Below are 20,076 nucleotides of genomic sequence, written 5' to 3' on the forward strand. Positions count from 1 at the left end.
ATTGCAAATGGCGACTCACTGCGCATGGACGTTAGGCCTATTATTTTTTTTATTTCTCGTACACATATGGCTTGCTATCGTGCTGCCGCCATTAGGGGGATAACAATGCAAAATCCCCCCGTCAGGGCTCATCGATTTTTATCTTTATCTGTTTATATATATTAACAGAACTTGTCCAAAATATTATTACGTTTTTATCCTGAAATGCACCAAAACAGGAAAAAATAAACTTTAAAAAGTGACTTACTTCGGCTGTCGCGCAAGTCCCACTTCCTGGTTTATCCGAACTTAATACATAACATATGGCCATTGAGTGACTCAATTTGAGTCCCTGCACAGATCGAGTGAGAACTTCGGTCTCTGTATTTGGTGAGTGGAGTCAGCGGTGTTCAGCGGAACAACAACCAACATAACAGAGACCGAAGCATTTGGTCTAGCACAAGACTAGACAGCTGGCAGCCGTCTGTTTCGAGTTTCAAGTTTAACATTTTTAAAATTTCTCCTCGTACACTGACGGCTCGCTATCGAGCAGCCACCATTAGAGGGTTAACAATGCTCATTGATTTTTGTCTTTATTTCATAAAAATATATGAAAAGAACTGTACCAAAATAAAGATTATTATTCCGTTTTGGCCTGAAATGCACCAACACGGGGGAAAAAAAACTTAAAAGGGGAAAAAACAGTGACTTACTTCGGCTGTCGAGTAACTTCACTTCCCTGTTTTATCCGAACTTAATACATAAACATATGGCCTCTGAGTCCCTGTACAGATCGAGCTAGAACTTCGGTCTCTATATTTGGTGAGTGGAGCCAACGGAGTTCAGTGGAACAGCCAACATAACAGAGACCGAAGCTTTTGGTCTAGCACAAGACATGACATCATGCATCTGCGCTGCTAAATCATCTCAACTTCAAGCGAGAAGTCTCGATGACAAAAATGAAATCGGAGAGACTCCTCGGAAACACGGATATCAGTGTAGGCGACGTCATGACTTAAACCACTGGGCGGGCAATTCTTTTTTTTTTTTTTCGGAAGATGAGGAATGGAGTGAGTGAACACACTTGAAATGAGAAGGGATAAGGTAATGAAAGTGGAACTCTCTCCCAGCTGAGGTAGTTGAAGCTCCCACAGTAGACACCTTTAAAATCAGGCTAGACCGACACTGGAAAGATAAGCATTATGATTCCCACTACTCTTAATTAGATATGAGAAGTCAATTTTCACCAATTTGCCCCACTGCCTCCTTAAACTTATTGAAGCATGAAGGAAGCAGACAAAATTAGAAGATAGACCTGGAAGATCGACTGCTAATTCAGCATTCTTCCAGTATTTGCGGTAAGGTAAGGTAAGAAAGAGAACCAGGGGAGAGGTATAGGATATTCAGAGTGGGGAAGAAGGAATGACAACTGAACATCATTAAAACTCATGACCAGAGGCGTCGATCATGGGGGGGCAGGGGGGGCAACCGCCCCACCAATGAAAATATTGGGGGGGGCAAACATATCATTTTGCCCCCCCAATAATTCCGCATGTGCAAAAAATAAAATAAGATTGTAATGTTACACAGAAATCAGCAAGCGAGATTGAGATACACAACTCGTTCTTCATCTAAAATCGTGCTCAAAATGTCCGGTTTTCAGATTAGAATATAAAATAATTTCAGCTCGCGCTTCGCGCTCGCATCATTTCTGTAGCAAAACCCATACTTTTCATGATTGAATAGGTGAATAGAATGTCCCGTTTTCAGTTCTATACCTCAAAAGAACTCCCACTTCGATTTGCAATAATCTTTTGTTGGATATATTTCTTGTTCTTTATTAAAAACGTCAATTAAACTCTTTTTTTTAAAGATCAAAATATCAAAATTTTCAGCTCGCGCTTCGCGCTCGCATCTATTATTTTTTAATTTTTTTTAAATTTAATTTGTTGGTGAGATGTGTGTGTGTGTGTGTGTGTGTGTGTGTGTGTATATATATAATCTATATATATATATACATATAGGCGTATGTGTGTGTGTGTGTGTTTGAGTCTGTTTGTTTTGTTTGATCGAGCGCCTTTGGAAAGTTGATTCATGATTTTGCCCCCCCCAATCTGAAAAATGGATCGACGCCCCTGCTCATGACCTACATGTACATACAGTACAGTATACAAAAAATATGCAAATTAGACCCTGTTAATACTGCCCTAAAACTAGTTTACTGGAAACTAGTTTAACGTGTTATGAGAACGGTCAGGGCGGTCTTGGAAGTGATCTTCCAAAACATTTCGGAAAACCACCGTGCAATGTAGTTTTTCCCTCGTTAAACTGGTTTTAGCATGAGGACACAACCGTACTTCAGGAAGCGATCTTTGCACATTTTGAGCGTGCTACTTCACACACTGTGTGTAGAATGTCTACAGTGCAGTTTCAAATTTTGCGCGAAACATGTCATCCCCACTGAGAGCGTTCCCATTGCAACAAGGCCACTTTTATACGTGAAGTGGTTTTGTAACCACTTTTAGCTGATCAAATGGGAATGTTAGCAAAGCGATCTTCCAAACTGGTTTCCTGAACCGATTTCCAGTAAACTAGTCTTAGAAAGTATAATGAGAACAGTGTCTTACAGTTTACTGTCAAGACACTGGACTGTGTCTACAATACTGCTGGGGAAGGCCAAATATATGAATTTTAATTTGTACTTTATCAGGTATAAATACAGTGTATGGTAAGGTCCCCCCAGTCTGCGCAGCTCAGTCCCCCTTGTCAGCGCACACGCGTACATGTATCTGTGCAATTCTAGTGAAAGAAGATACATGTGTCTGCAAAACATAAACAGATCTTTGTTCATTGAAAAAATATTTAATTTCTGGCATTTCATGTGACAGCCCCAGTATAATTTTTCCCTGGTACTTATAAATGTACATCTCATGTTCTTTCCCCATTTCCAGGATACTTGTACCGCTGATCTCCCGAAGATCCTATGCATCATCTATGACATCACCAACCCTCAATGGCAGACGTGCAAGTTCACCGTCACGCTACCAACGTCGACGACCGCCGCGGAGCTCTGCGAGGAGGTGGCCCGTCAGGCCAACTATGAACCAGACACGTTTGAGCTGTACTGGCAGAGAGGAGGAAAAGATGGCAATGATGATGTGAGGATAAATTTATATGAATGTAGATATCTAAAGCCTCTGTTCCACTATTACGATGTTCTATTTGACAAACCTTCAGATCGGGTAGGATGGGGGGAAAATGAGTCACTTTACAGGGAGTCAGCGAAAAATAATTTGCAGTACCGGTAATATAAATTGTTCAAAGGATCGGGGGATTAATTCCGTCCAAGTGCTGCTGTTAGTACGCCAGGAAAGACCTGATTACGCTCATCCCACGACTGCGCCCCGTGTCGTCTATGCTTTTCCCGCTTCCCCCACGATTCAAAATGGATGTTTTCTGATCGGGAAGATCGGCATGAAATTTTGAACATGTTCAAAATTTCTAGCCGATCTCGCCGATCTGAATATGGGGCCCGCTGTTACCCCGTTGTCACAACGTTTTTATTATGCTGTCCCTGATTTCAACCATTTCTTTTCCCGTTTTCCGCCAATCTAATGATCGGGATGAATCAGGGTTTCAGATCGTGATAGTGGAATCGGGGCTTAAGTAAATTTAAAGTTAAACAAGCACAATTTTGTACTCAAAATGCCATCAAAATTGGATTGAATAATAAGTTCAAGAAATTTTTTTATATGTGAAGTGTGAGCGAGATATGTCTTATCTCTCCTTTTTTTTCCTCATCCTGTCTTTATATTCATGGAGCAGAAAATTGGAATAATGCTAAATAACAAATACAAAAGAAAAAGTGGGGGTGTTGTCTAGACTGTTTTCAGTACATCATTAGCTCATACACTGGATAATCGTAACAGCATGCGTACAATTGTTTTGTTGTAAGTGGGCATTTTCACGGTAACTGACGTAACATGGCACAATTTTACACACTTTTCATTGTGTGTATGATTATCTCTAAAACAACAAATGATGGGAGTTTGCTTTCAAGTAAAATTGTGCCATGTAACGTCGGTTACCGTGAAAATGCCTATGTATAAATGCAAAACTACAAAATTCCTCAACATTTTTATATTTGTGTATTGCTTACATGTGCATATGGATGGTAGGCTAGAGTGTCCCTTAAAAATGGTTTCAATCTGTACATATACATGTACATGTAGGTAGTGTACTAAGTTTATTTTTTTTACAAAGTCTTGATCAGGGCACAAATGCCACAAAATATGTACAGTACATGTACATTATATACCACATTTTATTCATGTGAATCCCACTTGTATAGATTGAGAAATGTGCAAAATGTACATTTTATTGTGATTCAGAATCAAGTAGAAATTTCAGTATAGTACCGAGACCTGTTATTTTTTTTTTGGTTACATTTCTAAATTTTGCGCATTACACAACTTTTAAAAGACAGTTTTGATGAAATAAGCATTTTCCCTGTTCTCTGAGGGAATTGGCTGTATAATTTTTTTCATGTACATGTACTGTACATACTGTACACTTTAATTTTTTAAAATGTACAGAAAGTGTTAATACTTGGCATCAATCTACATGTAGTCGAGACCTTGAGGTATTTTTTTTTTTCATGATGATTATGATTTTCAAGCCATGTGTTAATAATCCGAACGTCAGTACCTGTAATATGCACTGTTTACAACACATTAACATTAGAAAGGCTTTCCTTCAGAAATAGTTTTTGGCAGGAATTGTACTTTGTAGAGCAACATTTGTGATGAAATCGAACTTTGGCTCTTTCAGTCACTCTGTTGATTTTGCAACACATTATTTTCTAAATCACCATTAAAGGAGAATGAAACTCTTGGAGCAAGTTAGCTTTTGTGAAAGCAGAAAAATCAAAGAATAAGATCAACAAAACTTGAGTAAAATAGGACTAGCAATAAAAGAGTTATGAGCATTTGAATGTCGAGATCACTAATGCTATGGAGATCCTCCCATTGGCAATGCGACCAAGATCTGTGATGTCACACACGTACAACTCTCCCATTCGGACACTGAAAATATACCCCAAAACATCTCTTTTTGCTCATTCTAATCATATGAAAAACGATTCATCAATGATATAATGTTGTGAAACCTCTGTACTTGTCATCTCATAAAGAAAACACCTAACCTTGTGATAGACTCTATAAAAGTGAGAATATAAGTGAAATAAGTACTAAAGTAATGAGGGAGTTGTACATGTACGTGTGTGATATCACAGATCTTGGTCGCATTGCCGATGGGAGGATCTACATGGCACTAGTGATCTCAATATTCAAATGCTCATAACTTTCTTATTATTCATTCAATCTTCCTCAAACTTTCAACAATATGTTTCTTTGATTTTTCTCTTTGATATGGATTCAGCTAGTTTCAAGGGTTTCATTCTCCTTTAATTCAGGCAGGAAACAATTTACTAATAGGCATAGAGCCTATGATAACGTGAAGAGGAATAAGTACTCAGGAGATGGTTTCAAACCGCCTCGACCATAAGAATCCCAGTTAAATTAAGAGAACTTTTTTAGGCTAAAAAATACCCATTAATTATTACTGCATTCACACCGCCCCGAAACATACTCTTCGGGATAAATTCCTGAAGTTAGGAGCATGCGCAGTATGGTCTGATAAGCAGGCAAGGCGCGAGATTCAAAACCACTAGCTCAGCAGCCACCCACGGCGCCCGCGCCCAACTACACGCTGGGCTAAAAGTTCCCGTAAATTGCTTTCACATTGCCAAAATACCTGCGACCTTGGAAAAATCCCCGCGAAAGTTCTCGTAATTTTGCCAAGTACCTACATGTACTATTTAATAGTGGGTATTTTCTCTCGGGGATATTACACGTAATTTGCTTTCACATTGCCAATATTACCTGGTATCTTCTGATCGGGTAAATTTCCCGATCAGAAAATACCTAGAACTGATGAATTTCGAGGCGGTCTGAAACCACCTAGGGAGACAGGCCACGGATATGAATTTCAATATTTGAAGGACAAGGTCACTGTACATGTATGTATCTATAGGGCACATTAGCACAAATGAGGAAAATGGAAAAAGCTCTAAAAAAAGGCAAGATAATCTCCAATTGATTAGTGAACTAAAATGGATTGAATTTCAGGCGTGGAGTATTTATGAAAGAAACGGTATCAATAGGGAAAGGTTGTTTATGACAAACCCACACAGAGTTCATGTTGTACATTTATTATGGAAATTACCGTAATATTTCATAAAGCATTCATATATAGTATTTCGCTATTTATATAGCACTACATCAGAATGATGTCTCTGACTCTGAGCACCGTTTACTAATGGTAAATTGCCAATTCGTCTACTGCCAACTCGTCCACTTACCTCATGGTCTACCTTCATAGTCTAATGCCATTCCGTCCATCAACATTTCGTCTAACGACCATTTGGTCCAATAACCTTAGGTAAAATAATCACTTCGTCTAATCACCATTTCTTCTAATTTACCATTTCGTCTAATACCCAGTTGGTCAAATACCCATTTTCTTTTCCTTCATTTTGCACAATTAACTCTTAAGTTTAATTAGACCAAATGATCTGGACTAAATGGCTATTGGACCAAATGGTTATTAGACGGAATGGCATTAGACTTAATGATAGTAGACCATATGATGAGTGGACGAACTGATGTTAGACCAAATAATAGTACATGTATGTAGACGAGTTGGCAATTGGACAAATTGGCATAAGACGAATTGGAAATAAACCTTACTAATTACCCCTTCACCTGTACATGTATGTACCTGTATGTGACCGTATACAACTTATTATTTATAGATTAAGATCGTACCTCGGAGCAATTTTGTATTCAAAACTTTACACTGTTCATATGACATGCAGGAATTGATGTGCAATTAATTTGTATGATTAATTATTTAAAAAAGGCCACCGCACACGTTACGACTGGTCTACGATCCGATTTTTTAACAGATCGCATTTGCTCATTTTCTGAAAATGTGAATGAAAAGTATCTTTTTATTTGAGGTTTAAATTAACTGAAAGAATACTAATATAAAAATTTTATATGATTGCAAGCCTGTATTTTGGAGTAAAGTCCAAATTTAGTTTTAAATCGGAGCCAATCGTACGATTGTTATGAAGTCTATTGACATCATTATGACTAGATATTAAATTCACTTATAATCTTTTAAAATCATTATGATACATACACAAAGAAGTATATGTGTGTACATAAAAGTACATGTAGTCACAGATCTAGGTACATGTATATGTACATGTTGTATTCATATAATGATTTAGAAGAAATGTTACACAGTAGATACATGTAGTCCATGTATCAATATTAGCATCAACTTCTACTACGTTTTATTCCGAAATCGGGTCACAGACCAATCGTAAGGTGTGAGATGGCCCTCTACATGTTTATCAATGCAACCAATCATAAAATCAATGTTATCAATTGTTCAGCTACGTGTATGTGTGCATTACAGGCTGGGCCCTGCATATCTTTATTATGATCTGTATTGGTACTCACAGGTTGATCCAAGCCAGTTAAAAGCAGGAAGTCAATAATAGAGGATTAGGGGAAAAAAATCTTTCCTTAGACTTTGTTATTTTTCCATCATACGTGTAAGCACCAGCATATTTCCATACATGTACATGTATGTGCAGTGTACCGTATTGAATATTTCTGATGTCATACGTACATGTACATGAATCATACTGTACATGTACATGTCAGGTATCTATCCGTGTACATGTACAGTGTGCACTGTTAGTGCTTACAGTAGATACACGTATATTACATTCACACTGTCTACACTGAATCTTCTACACAAAGGAAAAGGACTTTTTTTTTTGGGGGGGGGGGGGGAGTGGCCGGGGAAAGGTGAAAACAGTACTGGTAGATACATGTACATGTAGAAGCATTTTTTTTCTTATTTTTTTTTCTTGAGATGTTATTCAAACTATTAAGTCTTTTATTTTAAAAGAAATAATCTTTATTTTTCTGAAAAGAAATGTTTTACAGTGCAGAATTAATAAAGTATTCCCATTGGACAACGTTTGATAGCTTTTGAAACAATTCACATTGTACATGTAGGAATAGGTTTTTCCTCCACCCCCCCCCCCCCCATAATGATCTCTGAGGTGCGTGCTGTTTTTTATTCGAATACATTGTTTCCACGGTATCATCTGATGTTCAGGATACATGATACAAATTACCGGTAGATTGGTCTTAGAGTGAATTTGCTGTTCATCACATACATGTAGGCTGGGGGTACATTAGCCCCGGGAACATTACCAACACTTTGTGCTCAGGCTGCCGTAGTGAGGGGAACATGTTTAGTTTAGCATGAGTGATGTTTCTATGTATGTAGTTCAAGTTGTGATGTGATTTTTACTGTTTATAGGGCAATTGTAAAACTATCTTCTTTTATACTCTCTCCATGTAATGCTCTTCCTATCATTTAACATGGAAATTAATTGAAAATGCGTAATTGCTTTCACCTTTCCTTCAATAGGAATTTCCCTTTTAATATGTATGAAATTAATAACATTTTTTTCTTGTAATGTTACTTCTTTTTATAGGTTCTAATGAGCGACAAGGGTCAAAGTTCGCTGGGCGAGCTCGGCCTGCCGACAACGGGAAGGAATCTATTCAACCTGCAAGACAAAGATGGCACCCAGCCAGTCCCTATACAGGTCTCTTTCATTGTTCATATTTAATAATCTACCATCACGAAACAAAGTTGCATGACAAAAGAGACCACATTTTGTGGTCAGCATCTGGGTTATAACTTCTGTTGTAAAAAAAGCCTTGGATAGATATAACAGTGATAAACAAAATCATAATTAGCATGTAGCATCACCAAGAGAGGGTGCTACATGTAAATCACTTTTTATTTAGCCCTGAATAGATAAAAAAATTGATGGTAATTTTAATCACTGAAGAGGGGTGATAATATATAGATTTTTATGCCTCTGCCCACCATACATGTAGGTCTTGCGGGAGGCATCATACAAAGATGCAATATTTCAGGCTTTTGCCTGATTTCAGTCCCTGACGACTTCCCATCTCAGGGTTATTCACAATAACACATTAAGGGTTTCTTCTCAGGCCCCGTCGGCAAAACTGACTTGCATCCCTGATTCTGTTTCCTGGTTGTCCAATCGTCCATTTTTCCATCCGTCCATTTCGTTTCTGTTCTTGGGATAACTCAGGAACCATTCGGATCATGTATACTGTACATATGGGAGTGACAATGAAATAGCTTTCACCAATAAATGAATCTAGAGAACTTTTAGTTTAATCTTTCTTCAAAGTTTATAGCACCTTGAACCCACCTCTGCTACAGAACAGTACCTTCAGTTTTATAATTTCCTTTAGGAATGATTTTGAGGCTACCTTACCAAGTACCAAATCCCAAGTTGGTAGGATTGATGCCAATCTTATGTTTTTTTGTTTTGTTTTTTAAAACAGGCTGGGGCAAGTGGAACCACGACATCTCCTAGCGACATCGATGCCTTGAACCTAGCGACAGATGATACAAGTCCGATCATCACAGCGACTTCTGATACGAGCTCGCTCTCATCAGATTACTCCTCGTATGTCCCTTACTCCTCTGCGGTCATTGGACGATCGGAAACCGGTAAGGGTCCTGTGTGATGGAATTATCAGTAACGACTGGATGGCTCCTTTGTTATCAGCCAATCAGATGCTACAATTTCAATAGCTTTTAACAGTTATCGTAATTATATGCCTTTGCACTCTAGGTGTCACTATCAGAGGCTTTACATTTTCTAGTATCTGCCTGCCCCCCTTCAGTCATGTACTTGTAGGAGACATAATTTTATGGTATTACATGTAGATGATCTCATTGGTTTTGGGGTAGCAAGGTCAAAGGTCACACAATTGATGAAGGTCATACATGTAGATGGTCATGAATTTGGAAAATGCCTGGTTTAGGGGTATGAATGTCAGTTTGTGGAGGTCGGAATGTGTATACCATGTATGAATTTGCTTTTCACAATATTTTTCATACATGTACATGCAATTAACATTTTCGGCCTGGAATTTTGTGTTTTGCGTAAAATTATGCGAGTTCTGTGTACCTTGCGAAATCTTTGGGATTTTTATATTCTCTATAGTGGAAAACGAGGGACTTTTTTAAATTTAACTTTTAATTGTATCTGTTTTACGTTTTTGGCCTGGAATATTCTTTTTTATGAAATTCTGTGAATCCTGTGTTTTGCGAAATATTTGGAATTTTTTATTCTCTATCATGGAAAACTGGGGAGTTTGATCTATCCTTTCATCTGTCCTATTGTAGGTTTTGTCATAAGTCTCCTCATTTGCATACCGACCTGGGTGGTGTTTCATATTAAAAGCTGTTCGTAAAGTTACGCACGACTGAAATCTGTTCTTAGGCGCTAAATCAGTTACATAGGGATATAGCATTTAGCACAAGAAATGGTCACCAGTCGTGCGTAAAGTCATTTGTAACTTACGAACAGCTTTGTGAAACGGGCCCCAGGATGTGTGTATAACTATTTTGTGAAAGCGAAGCTTTGAAATGTCATAACTTGCTTATTTTACATTGGATTTTGATGAAATTTTCAGTGTTATGCTTTTTGGATTTTTCAATTATTTGTTGGGATGGACTTGTCCTTTAAGCTATCCTATCATCTCTCCTCTTCTAGGTTTTGTTGGTCTTGTCAACCAGGCTATGACGTGCTATCTGAACAGTCTGATGCAGACTCTCTACATGACCCCAGAGTTCCGGAACGCCGTCTACAAGTAAGTACTCTGGCAAGATCATTGTTAGTTCTGTACATGATAGGGAGACAAGAAAGACAGTTCTCATGAGCAGGTGGTCCTTTTATTATTTGGGGGAGGGGCTGAGTCAATAGACTTGAGAGATCAGTCTGACATTCAAGCAAATGCATTCCACATGAGGTGAAGTGATGTGGCTCAGTGGATCAGTCTCCGGACTTTGAACCACAAGGTCCAAATTCCAAACCCCACCACAGTACTCGCGTCTTTGGTTAGGCGTTTATCTGCATTTGCCACTCTCCACCCAGATGATGTAAATGGGTACCCGGTAGGAAGGAATTCCTTGAATGCTGGAGCATCCGATCAAGATAGCCGTGTTAAAGCTGGGGTAATAGTATGCAGTGCTTGAAAACATTTGGTTTAAGCGCTATATAAATGTTGCATATTATTATCATTATATATCTCTGTTTCTTTTTTGGGAGTACACCAATGGTGCAGTCATATTTTCCCTTGCAGTGTCCATACGGTGAGTTGAAAATAGCCGTTTGAACATTTTTGTACCAGCTACATATAGGTGGTGTGAATGAAAATAAATAAAAGGGCTGCTTTTCGACTCGCTGTGTGGGCTCCGCAGCAGACATATGACTGCAGCATTACACAAAAGACAAGCCATCAAAAACCATTCTCCCTCCAAGACTTTGTCTAAGATAAGTCTGTCATTGCAACATATATATTCGAAATATATGTATACTTGTTTCTTTAAGATGGGAGTACACCGACACACAAGAGGAACGGTCTAAGAGCATCCCGTATCAGCTCCAGCGCCTCTTCATCCAGCTTCAGACGAGCAAGAAAAGGTCGATAGAGACGACAGACGTCACACGCAGCTTTGGGTGGGACAGCAGTGAAGGTATGGTACCATACCTGCCAAGTGTTTCTATTTTATAGCAATATTTTGATTTTGGAGTTTGGAGAAAAGAACATTTTAGACTGTGAATTCCTATTTCTGTGAAATGTGATATCATTATTCTGAAGAAGCTCTATGGGTGAAATATTGATATGAAAGCAAATACAAATCAGCCTTTTATAGCACCGCCTCAAGTCCTCAACTACTCAAAATTTGGCCAGGTTCCAACACCTTATGCAATATTCTTAGAAGTCTAGTCTTATATTATAGGCCAATTTGAATGATGACACTCTAAGACCCCTGTTACACCAGATTTCCTACCTGAGACCAGTCTCTGGGTTCCCAGAGACTGGTTTCCAAAAAGTTGACCTAAATTTTGGACCCCCTATTACACCGGAATCTTAAGGAGTCTCGGTGCGCCCCGAGACAGCTTTCTGTGCGTTTACACCGACTTACATGTACCAAAGCTATCCGAGATAGGTTTGGCAGGGCGCCAAGCACGCACTGTGTTTGTTGTTTGGATAATTGTCCCACGTGTAGCGCATCAAGCGAACCTGTCTCAGACCAGTCTCGGGCAGGTTTGCGTTTACACCGAATCTAAAGCAGTCTCGGGCGCCCCGAGACCAGTCTCAGAACATATCGCGAGGTGGTTGGAGATAGGTAGGTTTGCTCAGAAGGGGTCTCGGGTAGGTTTGTGCAATTACACCGGATTAGAAACCTTCCCAAAACTGGTCTCGGGGCGCCCCGAGACTACTTAGGAAATATGGTGTAACAGGGTTTAATTCACTACTCATTACATTCACACCGCAATAATTAGATTCCAAAGTTGTAAAATTACAGTAGTACTTTTCCTCTCAAAAGATTTTAGTTTCTCTTTTTTTTTTTTTTTTTTTTTTTAATAGCTTGGCAGCAGCATGATGTGCAGGAGCTGTGTAGGGTCATGTTTGATGCTCTGGAAAAGAAATGGAAGAACACGGATCAGAGTGATCTAATAAACCAGCTATACCAGGGACAGATGAAGGATTATGTCAAGTGTTTAAAGGTAAATGTGAACAGGTGCCTCTGTAGATATATTGCCCTATGTACATTGTGAATATTGAATGACATACTTATAAACCAGCTCTACGACAGTCAGTAAGATGAAAGATTATGCCAGGTGTTTAAAGGTAAATGTGAACAGGTGCCTCTGTAGATATATTGCCCTATTCACATTGTGAATATTGAATGACGTTCATATTAACCAGTTGTACCAGGGTCAGATGAAAGACTATGTCACATGTGTAAAGGCAAATGTGAATAGGGGCCTCTTCCGCAATTCCTACACAAATAAGATTTATTGACCCATTCACACTGAATATTAAATAACGTACGAATGAATTAGCTCCCCAGTGTCAGGTGAACGATTGTCAAGAGTTTAAAAGTTAACATAAACAACGGGATCATCCCCACTGCTTTTTGCACAGGATCTAATCGAGGATACACACTGTGAATGTACTTAATCAAAATGAAGGTTATTGGAAGTGTGTGAAGTAAGATTGAATTAATGTTCTGAATATGATTATCAACCCTTATTTTCCTTTCATATCATAAACTGAATTGTTGGAGAAATTCCATTCTTTTTTATTTTTTACACACATTGTTGACATGAAAGTGCAAGAATTAATATTTTCTTTGACATATTATAATCAACTTTAACCATTCCCATTCACTCGGTATTACAAAACTTAACCCATAATCAGTCTTATTCTTTTTTTTACACACATGGCATCTAATAATATATTATGAAAATTATTCCATTCCCCTTTCACATTATGAACTTAACCCTGGAACCAATTCTATTCTTTTACATACAGTGCGGGTATGAAAGTGCAAGATCCGATGCATTCCTGGACATCCCGCTGGTGATCAGACCGTTTGGTGCAAACAAGGTCTACAGCAGTGTTGTGAGTACCCATTTGTTTCCTATTACACCTGTTGGCGATGGAGTGATGCAACCAGGGGGTGGGTTTCACAAATCCGTTCTAATTCTAAGTTCATGAGTACCCCCTGGTATCATAATAAATTCTACAGTACCTGAAAAGGGACTGTTTATGTTTAAATGGGTCCTGAGTATGATGCCAAAATCAGTTGACTTTCTTTAGATAAGTGGCTTGATCACTTGATGCCTTTAAATTCTCTGGTACTGGTAGCAACCAAAAATAAAATGTTCAAAGAATTAAAAAACAAAACTTACAAAGAATTATAACTTACAAAGAATTATAAAAACCATGAAAAATTATATCTGCTAAACAGTTTTTCAGGAAAATGTACAACTACAGTTACTACAGAGTAATGAGAAAATAAGATCATAAAAATTACTGAAAAATCCCTGTACATTTATAGTATGGTCCCACGTGTTGTTTCCTGTGTTAGCTGCTCCAGGAAAAACATGTAATAAAATGAAAATCATTTCAAGCAAGCCTGAATTATTTCAATTAAATGTTGCTATCCTAATCTGGATTATGGTGAACACTGTAGGATTATTTCCAACTATTTCCATTCAAAATTGGATTTTTATACCAGAACTTGAACTTAGCTTGTGGAGCGTTGTGGCCCAGTGGATTAGTCTTCTGAATTTGAAACAGAGGGTCGTGGGTTCGAATCCCGGCCATGGCGTAATTTCCTTCAGCAAGAAATTAATCCACACTGTGCTGCACTCAACCCAGGTGAGGTGAATGGGTACCTGGCAGGAATGTATTCCTTGAAATGCCACCGCGCTGTAAAAGGCTGCGGGGCTAAAGCCCGGGTAATAATATCCAAGTCCTTTGGAAGCGCATAGGAACGTTATGACATAATGTGATATGCGCTATACAAGAACTGCATTATTATTATTAGCTTTAAGCTTATCATCTTACTTATAATTTTACTTTGATAATCTTTTTCAAATATTTTTCTCTCCGGTAGGATGAAGCATTGCAAGCCTTTGTGGAGCCCGAGACTTTGGACGAGAGCAACCAGTATTTCTGTGAAAAGTGCAACATGAAATGCGACGCTCACAAGGGACTCAAGTTTCAACGCTTTCCTTACCTCCTCACCCTACAACTCAAACGATTCGACTTTGATTATAGCACAATGCATCGCATCAAACTCAACGACAAGTGAGTTTGTATACCTTTGCTTCTATAAAGTACAGTCAAACCTATATCTATTAAGGCTACCCAAGGTAGGGACAGTGACTAACCGTTCAAATTTTTTTTCCCCATTTATGAAAACTTGCAATCTGTTAGAAACTTGATCTGAAATGGAAATTCTGTTTTGTCATAGAAAATGTACACAGCAAATACATGAATTTCTTTTTGCAAAAGGTAAATTCAATGAATTTTCACATGAAAAGCGAAGAACCAAAACTAATTTTCTTGTTTGATTTAACGGTAAACAGAAAATCATGCCCCCTTCCAAGGAAAACAGAAAAAGTGGCCACTGGAGTCAGGTGGCCTTTATCAACAAAATTTATAGCACATTCTTTTTCTTGGAAGAGGTCATTGTTCCTTCAAATAGAATGTGAATAATCATGGAATATCCCATAAAATGTTTCTTTGTTTTTCTTTTATAATGATTATGGTATACTTAAAGGTAAAACAAACCAGTAGTTGCAGCAAACAATTATTTCATGTGAAAGTCTATTATATCAAGGTCAATTGTCAAAATATTATATATCTAGATCTTGTACATTAATGTAAACTTATCTTTATTGAATCATGAAATCTTAGCTCAAAATTGATAATTCTGATGATCAAAAACACAGAAAGGTGTATGTGGGACAGTGTATTGATATTGCTTCGAAAAATATGCCACATTTGATGGAATTTCATGCTTATTTTGCTAATTTTTCAGCAATTACACATTTCTTCCAGAAACATGTGGCACATTTTTTTATTAATACATACAAACACTTTGGTGGTAATTTCATTAGATTCTGTTTGAACTCATTTTGAGATGTTACCACAACTGGTATTTATCTTTAATTACAACTCTACTGCATTAGAATTGGTGAATGGCCCTCTGAATTTTATTTTCTTTCATGTTATACTGAAATTCATAAGTAGTGGATTGATGGTGATTGGTCTGTTTTGCTTCGCTTTTGATACAGAATGACGTTTCCTGAGATCCTTGACTTGAATGCATTTGTGGTAAATGAGGCCGACTCACAAGGGGAACCCCCTACACAGACGACGACGGTTCAAGCATACGTAAGTTGGGATCACTCCAAGATACATTACATTCTTCCATAGGGCCGTCCTGTATCCTTCAGACTTGAAGATTAATACAGGCAATTTGCACGTTTGGTGCTTTTGCTCAATGGTGAAGTTGAACAAAAATAATCTCCTGTGCGAGTAAAAAGAAGTGGTGGGCTCTTTAGGCTGCCTTCATCACCATCAGTCTCTGCCGGAAGGTCTTGATTGATGGGGCATTCTTCAATTAAGTGTGTACCTATGACCCCCTATGTCCATAGGCTAGCAAATTTGCCTGTTCGGCTTAATTGAATGACTTGACATATGATAGATATCAGCCAATTTGGTGGATTCACAATACGGTATGCCATCTATTGGTTGCAGCGGACAGGCTAATTTCTAATCTGGGTCAACATCACACGCAGGCACAGTGCTAGTGTATTGTAATGGGACTGGGATGCTTCAAAACTGAAAACCTGGCAAAAGCGGAGGAAGAATTCACCGTAAACGGTCTTAATTTCGCAATTAAATATGCGGCAAATTTCTCTCCCATCTCCTCGACCCTGGTAAACAGAGTAATTTTGTGCAAGCTGTCCGATCCGCGTCGGCCAGTGCAGCATTTTTCCCATAAGGCACTGCAAATTTCATCCTGTCCGCTGCAAACACTAGGTGGCGCACCAAATTGTGAATCGACCGAATTGTTTTATTTGAATCCATATCACCAATGTATTTGGATGCTGGTTTTTGACTGCATTTGAAAACAATTCTCCTTGTCTTGTTCTAACTGTATAGGTGGAAGGGGAGACACAATCCGACAGCGGAGCGGAGAACGAGGACGGGAGCCCCAGCAGTCAGAGCCAAGAGAATTCCCTAGAGGACGCCCTCGACGAGGGGATCGTCATGGAACAGACGTCGACGGCAATGACCAATCACAGGAACGAACAAGAGAGACAGACGAGGGGGCCCTTCATGTACGAGCTCTTCTCCATCATGGTGCATTCTGGGACGGCATCTGGGGGACATTATTACGCCTATATCAAGTGAGAATGGTTATTATTTCTATTGGCAGCTGCAAAAGCTATACCCAGATTCATATCTTTAAAACTGACCATGAAAGTTCATTTTGATTAAATCAAGAAAACGAAAATGATTTTTGTGGATGTCCAATGAGGATTTTGTCAGTTTTTACCAATTTCAGGTACTCAGATCTTGACAACTGTCCTTGGTTTTGATTGGCACAGAAGCACACAGGTGTCTTGCCTTTACTAGAGAATGACAACTTTCTCGAGACCGTCTCCTGTTTTCAAAGGGGGATGAAGTCCTACCATTTTTTCAGACGAAAGAGGTCTATTCAAGGCCCGGCAACTGAGCTTAGCGATTGATTTTTGGCTGATATATAAATTGATTGCATTGATAAATATGACCAATTGTTAAAAAGAAAAAAATCAACCACATGATTGATTGCTGAGCTGTTAGGGGGCCAGAGATATTCTAAGAAAATCTTTCCATATGCTCCAGTATATACTGCTTTTAAAAAAAAAAGTCAATCCTTTCATTTGTATTGGAAATGAAATAAAGAATTGAATTGAATTGAAAGAAAAGAGATGGAAGTAAACATGTCACACAATCCGCATGGTATGTAACATCCCCTCTTACCTTTCATCTTATCTACCCCTAGATCCTTTACTGATGGTCAGTGGTACTGTTTCAACGACCAGCACGTAACACGGATCACCTACGACGATATCCGTAAGACCTACGGCGGAGAGCCGACGCACTACCGGGGCTACTACTCCAGTTCTTACACCAGCTCAACCAACGCGTACATGTTGATGTACAGGCAGATTGACCCCCTTCGCAATGCTAGTGAGTGATAGTATACAGATAATACGCATCTTTGAGGGCATTAGTACACAAATAATGCACGTAAGCGCGTGCATGCAGGACCAAATAATGAACGATGTGCGAGAAGAGCCAATGGATATACCGCACCGAGGTCCGCAGGACTGAGTGCGGTATATCCATTTGGCAAGTCGAGCACAGAGTTCATTAGTTAGGTCCTCTATGCACAAGAATGCGTGCATTGTTTGTTTTATACACCCCCCCCCCTCCCCATGTTACTGACTTCCCCCAAATGCTATATTTGATCTAAATTCTAGATAATTCCAGACCTCGCACTATCCTGCACTCTGACATCAGAGTGCAGGATAGTACTTTTAGTATGACGTCAGAGTGCAAGATAGTGCATTTTGGATGCAATAGTGCAATTCGCTGAATATCATGTAATTTGATTTGGACCAATCAGATTATAGAACATTCTTGGGAGTTGTATAATAATTTCTAATACCTCGGTCACATTTGCTCTACGGCGGCCGTACAGCGAGTCGAAAACAGCCTTTTTATTCATTTTTATTCAAACCACATATATGTACATGTAGCTGGTACAAAAAAATGTTAAAACCGCTTTTTTCGACTCACCGTGCGGCCGCTGTAGAGCAAATGTGACCGAGGTACAAGGTTTATTTCCATTTGGTCTAATGCCTATTCATCCAATTGCCAAGTCTTGTACAATCATTTGGTCTACCATCAGTTCATCCATTATCCACATGGTCTAACTGCCATTTGTCTAATAACCAGTTGGTCCAGTACCCATATAGTCCATATACCATTTGGTCTAATTGGACTTAGTGTTACATGTAATTGGGCAAAATGAATGGAAATATAATGGATATTAGACCAAATGGTTATAGGACAAAATGGTAATAGATGTACTGGTGATTAGGTGAAGTGATGATTGGACCAAATGGTTGTTGGACCAAATTTTTGATAGACGTAATGTTGATGGATGGAATGGCATTAGACTAAATGAAGGTAGACCATGTGGTGAGTGGACGAGTTGGCAGTAGACGAATTTGCAATTTACCATTTCTAATTGGTTGAAAATTAAGTTTTGTATGATTTTAATAGTAGTGTATGATTTGCAACTCTATCTGCGAAAATGTTGATGGAATGCTTCCAGGTTTCTTTGATCCTAAGAGATTGATTGAAACAGGAGTTCCAGACTCAGGGTTCTCACAGTCATGGAAAAACCTGGAAAAATTTGTGGTCATGGAAAGTCAGGGAAAAGTCATGGAATTGTGTTCAAGATAATTTTGAATCTTGGGTGTTGGTGAAATGAAAACGGTACCCTGGTCTGAAACAGCCCATATATATACTAATGATAATAGATGTACATGTCATGAGTAAGATAGTGGGTGGAACGGATGGCTGTGAGGGGAGGTGGAGGCCATCATAACGTGTCTGATTTGGGAAACTGTGCCAGAAAGGAAGTCATGGAAAAGTCATGGAAATCTGTTTTCAAATTTCTGTGGGAACACTGCAGACTGTATTTTATGTATCACTGTCATCACCATCTTATTGTTCTACTCTGCACAGGTTTCCTGAATGCGGAGAACTTCCCGAGTCACATATCACACCTCTCCACGGGACTCTACCAGGAAGAAGAAGAGGAGAAGAGACAGAGAGAGATAGAGAGAAACACATGCAAGGTCAGTTACCCCTTATGCAAAATTTGTATTAAGTTTATCTTTATGTATACCTTGTTGAAATGCTCCCCATGGAGTGAAGAAATTGCATACAGGGTGTACGCACCAAATTTTCATGACAATGCTCTCTTGGGAGTGGAGAACATGCATGTATTGTGTGTGGGCAAGCCAGAATCCATTGACAATGTTCCCAGGGAGTGGAGAAAGTGATGCACTGTGTGTCTAAGCTAGAATCCCATGACAATGCTTCTGAGGGAGAGGAGAATGTGCAAACTTTGTGTGTTGGCAAGCCAGATTCTGTGACGATGCTCCCTTGGAAGTGAAGAAAGTGCATACATTGTGCGTGGGCAAAGTATGTTTAATTGGATGTAAAAACTTGATAACATAATTTGATCAAGAACACTTAGGGTGCATTCAACTTTCATGAAATGAATAGTCAGTGATTGGCATTATTGTGCCGAGCCAATCAGGTGCAGTGATTTGAACCCTTAATTAATTGGGCGGTCGTGACCCTCACTTTGAATTATTTGCAGATATCAAGATTATCAACAAAGTGAAGGAATACATGTATGACATTTGAAATGAGTGATCTCATATTCTCA

General features: G+C 38.8%; 1 protein-coding gene across 1 annotated transcript in view; it reads left to right on the forward strand.

The window, feature by feature from the left end:
- LOC129283208 (ubiquitin carboxyl-terminal hydrolase 47-like) overlaps positions 1–20,076 on the forward strand; it is a 41,954-nt gene that overhangs the window by 1,374 nt on the left and 20,504 nt on the right. The window contains exons 2-13 of the mRNA XM_064113893.1: positions 2,931–3,137; positions 8,627–8,740; positions 9,519–9,687; positions 10,739–10,835; positions 11,576–11,721; positions 12,621–12,760; positions 13,572–13,661; positions 14,662–14,855; positions 15,848–15,947; positions 16,722–16,969; positions 17,608–17,795; positions 19,365–19,477. Of these exons, the coding sequence (XP_063969963.1) occupies positions 2,931–3,137; positions 8,627–8,740; positions 9,519–9,687; positions 10,739–10,835; positions 11,576–11,721; positions 12,621–12,760; positions 13,572–13,661; positions 14,662–14,855; positions 15,848–15,947; positions 16,722–16,969; positions 17,608–17,795; positions 19,365–19,477 (1,806 nt within the window). The remainder of the gene's footprint in view (positions 1–2,930; positions 3,138–8,626; positions 8,741–9,518; positions 9,688–10,738; positions 10,836–11,575; positions 11,722–12,620; positions 12,761–13,571; positions 13,662–14,661; positions 14,856–15,847; positions 15,948–16,721; positions 16,970–17,607; positions 17,796–19,364; positions 19,478–20,076) is intronic.

This window comes from Lytechinus pictus, chromosome 19 (assembly GCF_037042905.1).
Source record: "Lytechinus pictus isolate F3 Inbred chromosome 19, Lp3.0, whole genome shotgun sequence".
Classification (NCBI taxonomy): domain Eukaryota; kingdom Metazoa; phylum Echinodermata; class Echinoidea; order Temnopleuroida; family Toxopneustidae; genus Lytechinus; species Lytechinus pictus.